Consider the following 6,495-nt stretch of genomic DNA (forward strand, 5'->3'; position numbering starts at 1 on the left):
CCCATACATACTCCACTCCTCTATACCCTCTTCCCTCCATCTTCTCTTGGCACCTCCTGGATGACGGGTCATCCCTGCATCATGTCCACTGCCTTGGGTCAGAAGCAGTGCCGCAAGACACTTTATACAGAGTCATTTTCTCAATCTACCATATTTATCACTGAGTGGAATGTTGTCTCTTTTATTGGGGTGTCGTGATTGTATTTGTAGTAATTGTAATGATTCCATATCCACTCTTTTTGTATATGAATGGGCTTCAAACTGTATGTTCACTTGTTGATGAAAGTATTGTTTGTATTATGCATGATCACTGTTCTGGTTGTTCCTTTATCCCTGCACAGTTGTATTAATATTGTTCTGGTTGAGCGATTGGTTATATGATGTATTGTAAATGAATTTGGTAATAAATCAGTGTAAGGAAAAGAAGGTTAGTGTTTTCGGAAGAATAAGAAATTAGAATGTGAGAGTGGTCGATTCGTCTCAGCGACTACAACCACAAATCCTTGAGCGTCAATTGTTAGTTTCGTTGACACTAACACTTATTAATTTCAGTTCTTCTATAGGCCCCATGCCATGTCCTTCTCTTTAATTATGTTCCACCATATCTTCTGTAACAAGTTAATAATGTTTCTGGATGGGGTAAGCAAACTGGTCAAAAAAAAAAAAAAAAAAAAAAAAGGAGAGAGAGAGAGAGAGAGAGAGAGAGAGAGAGAGAGAGAGAGAGAGAGAGAGAGAGAGAGAGAGAGAGAAACAAAAATTTTGTGAAAAATTGTTACCCAGTGTAATCTAAAGAATTCAGTTGCATCCTTACGGACCAAAGCCGTGCATAATTTGTTCTTTATTTATTGGGGATCAAGTTATATTCGGGTAAGAATGATGGTCATACTTTCTTTCTGCTGTCCTCCTAAAATCTCGGCTACATAACTATACTTTTGGTGTAATATAATCCCCAAAGATAAAAGCTCTGTTAATCCCCTCGTATATTTGGTGATTGGTAAGTTTTGTGCACTTACCCTAATACCTATTAGGAGCTATAGTTACTATGAAGCAAAAACAAGTACCTGTGAAACGAGTATTTTTGCAGTTTTCCGTGGTACATAACCTGTGTAATACTTTGATACCTATTTGTAGTGAATACCTACCTGGTCGTTAATGGACTTTTGTACTGTGGACACAGCCATTCCTTCGTTCTTCGTATTTATTCTCGAATGCCATTTTTCATTCTGACCCCAGGAGAGAAGAATGTTGTCAATCCTCTTCTTGTTGATTCGGAGAAAATTGATTTGCCTCCTTTGCACATTAAGTTAATGAATATTTTGTTAAAGGTATGGATAGAACTGGCAAGGGATTCACATATTTGAAAAATAAGTTTCCTAGAGTAAGGGACGCAAAAATCAAAGAGGGTGTTTTTGTTGGATCACAGATCAGGGAGCTGATGAGAGACCAGAATTTTAATGAAGAGCTAAATGATCTTGGAAAAGATGCATGGCTGTCATTTAAGAAAGTTTGCGTAGATTTTTTTTTTTTTTGGGGGGGGATGAATCACAAAGCAAATAACTTTTCTGAAATGGTAAAAGAACTACTGACATCGCACAAGGCCTTGGGATGGAATATGAACCTAAAAGGCTCTCACTTGGACATTTCCCCCGGAAATCTTAGCGCCGTAAGTGACGAGCACGGTGAGAGGTTTCCCCAGGACATTCTGAACCTGGAAACCCGGTATCAAGGGAAGTGGAGCTCGATTAGATGTTTCACCAAGACATTCTGAACATGGAAACCCGGTATCAAGGGAAGTGGAGCTCGATTAGAGGTTTCACCAGGACATTCTGAACATGGAAACCCGGTATCAAGGGAAGTGGAGCTCGATTAGAGGTTTCACCAGGACATTCTGAACATGGAAACCCGGTATCAAGGGAAGTGGAGCTCGATTAGATGTTTCACCATGACATTCTGAACATGGAAACCCGGTATCAAGGGAAGTGGACCTCGATTAGAGGTTTCACCAGGACATTCTGAACATGGAAATCCGGTATCAAGGGAAGAGGAGCTCAATTAGAGGTTTCACCAGGACATTCTGAACATGGAAACCCGGTATCAAGGGAAGTGGAGCTCGATTAGGGGTTTCAACAGGACATTCTGAACATGGAAACCCGGTATCAAGGGAAGAGGAGCTCTATTAGAGGTTTCACCAGGACATTCTGAACATGGAAACCCGGTATCAAGTGAATTGGAGCTCTTCACTGTTAGCTGATTACTGTTGAACACTAAGAAGTAATCTTCCAGAAACAAAATACACTCGAAAATCATACATTTCTACATTTTGAAGGTAAGTTTAATTGAAATGTCATCCTCATTTATTAGTTATAATTGTTTAAATGTTAATATGCTACCACAGAAAAAAGTATACCTGATAGGAAAATTCTAAAAACATATTTGAAATCAGCAGAACCAATTATATCAAGTTCACCTTCTTTTTGCTTGTGGGACAAGTATTTTAATAAATTTTGTTGACCAGTGTAACACGCTCACAAACGCAAACATCTGCGCCTACTTGTGCAACTAAAATCCACGTTCTTCCCCATTTCATTCTCATCCTGCTTCATATATCATCACAATTCAGTTCATCTGTCAAGAAAAAACAAAATCTTTCCTTCTACCTACCTCTGCTACTACTAAATTTCCAACTCCCTTCCCACTGTGTGGTGGATCAGCGCCAGCCCTCCCTCATCAGCAATAGCGCCATTTACTCGGTCTCAATAGCGCACCCCATAACCACACTTACACACACAAAACACCGATCCCGTGAAAGCGGGTAAGCTTACCTAAATCATCCTATGATGCCCCCCCCCCCAAAAAAAAAAAAATCTGGCGCGCGTCGAACTTGGTCAGTGTTCTTTTCTCAATAAATAGAGTTATAAAGTACCATTTGTCTTGTGAGTGTGAGTGAGTGTGTGTGTGTGTGTGTGTGTGTGTGTGTGTGTGTGTGTGTGTGTGTGTGTGTGTGTGTGTGTGTGTGTGTGTGTGTGTGTGTGTGTGTGTGTGTGTGTGTGTGTGTGTATGTGTGTGTGTGTGTGTGTGTGTGTGTGTGTGTGTGTGTGTGTGTGTGTGTGTGTGTGTGTGTGTGTGTGTGTGTGTGTGTGTGTGTGAGTGTGAGTGTGTGTGTGTGTGTGTGTGTGTGTGTGTGTGTGTGTGTGTGTGTGTGTGTGTGTGTGTGTGTGTGTGTGTGTGTGTGTGTGTGTGTGTGTGTGTGTGTGTGCGCGCACGTTTGTATTTTTTCTGTTACATATGCATTTTTCGGTTTCAGATTCTGTTTGCGATCGTGGCTGCAAGCTGTATGATGATAGAGGGAAACATTGTGGCGTGGCCCAACGTCATGACTGACTTCATCCGGGCCAACCATAACAACAATACTGCCAATGTCTCCGATCTTTCCTACCCTCTGCTGACGGACTACGAAACAAGCTGGCTCGGTAATCATTTGTGTAATTCACGTGGAAACTTTGAAGCTCTCTGGAGCGTCATAACCCCTTTGCCTCCAAGAGAGTCCCACGGAGCAGAACAGAATAGCCTCGGGATGGTCGCAGCCAGGATAGGGCGTCACTAGGACGAGTGAAACGGCGTACATGAGTCGATAGTCTTCTGGGACGTTATTCTCACGATGAGTTGCAAAAGTGTAAACACGATCTGACCATTTGATCCCAATAAGGCTCTGTTCTTTTCAATGCATTTTTCGTTGTTATTTTTTGCATCAAATATCTGAGGCGTGCTGGTACCCGAGAGGCTAGCTGGCTATCAGAAACAACGAAGGATCTGAAATAGAAAAAGAAAAGTGTTGCTTTCTTTCTCGTGATAACCTTATCGTGTTGTTATCAACGATGAGTGTCTCTCTGGCAAGTTAGTTTTGATCTCGCCTGGTGCCACTTGGAACCGGGTTTTATTCCAATAGTTTCTGGCAAATCCTGCGGGGGATTCGTATACAGAGACTCTATGGCTGAAACTCCTTATCCCTCAGTTGATGAACAATTGTTTGCCTTTCGTGCAGGAGGTGGCCTTGGGATTGACTCTCTCTGTCTGCCTCTCTTGCCTCTCCCCCCCTCTCTCTCTGTCTGTTTCTGCTTCTCTTTTGTCAGAAAAAAATAGATTCCACAATATTTTCTAAACTTAACCAATTGCACATCATTTTGAACCCTTCCACGCTCTCTCTCTCTCTCTCTCTCTCTCTCTCTCTCTCTCTCTCTCTCTCTCTCTCTCTCTCTCTCTCTCTCTCTCTCTCTCTCTCTCTCTCTCTCTCTCTCTCTCTCTCTTTTCCGTATAGGAAATTGACTGGATTTTTAACTTAAGGATAGAGGAGACTGAAAGAGACCATAAGGCCTGCACTAGGCAGTTCCATGTTTATTACCGCCTGTCATCGTTATCCATTAATTTATCAAATGTTAAGGTTACCAACCAATTGTTTCAGCGCTCACTACGTGGTTGTTAAGTCTATTCTATCATTTAACCACCTTGTTGGTAAACAAGTTCTTGACTACTTCCTTCTGTTCACCGCAAGATCCTTTACCTAAGTGACATTTTTCTTTTCCAGCCTCCCTACCTTCATTCTCGACCATTCCCTTCGTCCTATTCTCTGGGACGATCATCAGCATAGTGGGACTCAAGGGCTCCACGACCATTGGCCTCGTATTGGCCATTGTCGCCTGGTTGCTGATGGGCCTCACTTCGTCTAAAGCTGCGCTCTTCGTAGGCCAGGCCATTTCCGGCGCGGCTTTGGCCTTCATTGGGATGGTGACGCAACCCCTGGTGAGCGAGCTTGTGTCCCCCGAGATCCGAGGAGCAACTGCAAGTCTTCCAAAGGTCTTTTCCATCCTTGGCACTCTGGAGATCAACATAGCCAATATCTTTCTACCCTGGTACCAAACGACACTTCTCTGTGCTGTGCCATTCGTCGTTTTCTTAGTTTTCATCTCATTTGTGCCGGAGGTATGTGACCTGTTTTTATGTATGTGGATACGTTTGTCTGTAGCATTTGCCATCGTCTTGGATTACTTGTTGGATTTATGATCTCCACTTATTACCCTACCGTATGATTCGATGTATGAGTAATGTTTTGACTTTATACATACCACATACATACTCCCAGTTCTCGCTCAAATGAGACATTGGCTGACTGAAGTAGTGTGATGCTTTACAAGTTCTGAGTGGGGCTCGATCTCAATCCCTGTGAATGTGTGTGTGGCTGGGGTGTAACAGAAAGGATAAGTGTAATAAAGGAGCCACGATGTCTTCTTCTTTCAGTTGCTCATTTATATATATATATATATGTATATATATATATATATATATATATATATATATATATATATACATATATATATATATATTGCATTTCTAGAAATTAAGTTTCAACTTCTACGTCTGGTTTCATTCATAAACTCTATCTAGGGCCTCCTATAGTAATTCAGAATCTTCACTTTCCACATTTTGCATTATCTGCAAGTAGTTTAACGTAGTTGTGGTTGGCGCTTGTGTAAGTGCACAAGAATTGGATGGAACATTTCAGAAAATCTAGTGCTACGTAGTCTCTTAAAGAGGAGATGCACGCAGTTATTTATTATAGTTGGTCCAAGATCGAACTCATGCATGTCGGAGACGATCCTAATCTTCCCATCTTCTATAAAACAATCTACCTGCAAATATGTCACTTTAGTAGTTTCGAGAAGAAGCAGTCTAAAACTAGAGATTGATTACAAAGACCACTGGTATCTACAGTCATGCAGTCAGTGTGGGAATCCTTGCGGAAACATCATCACATCTCCCAAAGGATAGAATCACACAATGATAGCATCTCACTGGTCCAGTTCCTTCAGCATGGAAACAAGAACTGACCTCCAGATAACATCTTGAAGGCCAAGATCGACGGATATGGCAACAAAGCCCCCAGAGGGACTGAAAATATCAGGTGGTTCCAGCACATAACCAACAATGAACTTAGAGAGTGCACTCAATAGCCACCATCTTTCGTCTTGCCGCAGTACGAAAAGTCGGATGGTATGGCCATATCTTGCTTATCTCCTCAGAACACCAACGCCACACCATTTTGGACTTATCGAACAGATTGGAGATAACCAGGAGGGGCTCTCCGTGCCCTTTAGCTTTATTTCGTATCTCGGGACCTCAAGCAGGGTAACAAAATTCTGGATCAAGATCAACAACTAGCAAATAACTTGATGATAAATTGGTTTAGGTCTTCCTGTAACAACTTGTAATCCTTGTTTTCTACTCCCTTAATGAATTTGGCGTCAAGCAGTACATACCAACGGCGTGTCATGCAGGGGTCTCCTGGGAGCGGCACTTTTAGGTGGGCGGCAGTACTAGCCTGGACTTCCTGCACACAAAGCTGACAAAGCAATGATAATAAAAGAGAGGCCAAAGGACCCTTGAAAATTTTACCGTGATCGATGATTTTACAAAGGATTACAAAGGCGGAGCATGCCGACA

At 42.1% G+C, this 6,495-nt stretch overlaps 1 protein-coding gene across 1 annotated transcript; it reads left to right on the forward strand.

Moving 5' to 3' along the window:
• Positions 1 to 3,288: 3,288 nt before the first annotated feature.
• Positions 3,289 to 6,005, forward strand: LOC143030223 (uncharacterized). Its single transcript, XM_076193383.1, has 3 exons — positions 3,289 to 3,470; positions 4,583 to 4,977; positions 5,904 to 6,005. Exons 1-3 carry the CDS (start codon positions 3,335 to 3,337, stop codon positions 6,003 to 6,005), a joined length of 633 nt encoding a protein of 210 aa, XP_076049498.1. The 5' UTR covers positions 3,289 to 3,334.
• Positions 6,006 to 6,495: the final 490 nt, after the last annotated feature.

Source organism: Oratosquilla oratoria, chromosome 12 (genome assembly GCF_046742065.1).
Source record: "Oratosquilla oratoria isolate Oo_2021 chromosome 12, ASM4674206v1, whole genome shotgun sequence".
Classification (NCBI taxonomy): Eukaryota; Metazoa; Arthropoda; class Malacostraca; order Stomatopoda; family Squillidae; genus Oratosquilla; species Oratosquilla oratoria.

Excerpts from the sequence above, each read along its gene's own strand:
- LOC143030223 (XM_076193383.1), top strand. The coding sequence starts at position 3,335 with ATGATGATAGAGGGAAACATTGTGGCGTGGCCCAACGTCATGACTGAC. Across the intron at positions 3,471-4,582 it reads CTACGAAACAAGCTGGCTCG|CCTCCCTACCTTCATTCTCG; the intron begins GTAATCATTTGT and ends TTTCTTTTCCAG. Across the intron at positions 4,978-5,903 it reads TCATCTCATTTGTGCCGGAG|GCCAAGATCGACGGATATGG; the intron begins GTATGTGACCTG and ends AACATCTTGAAG.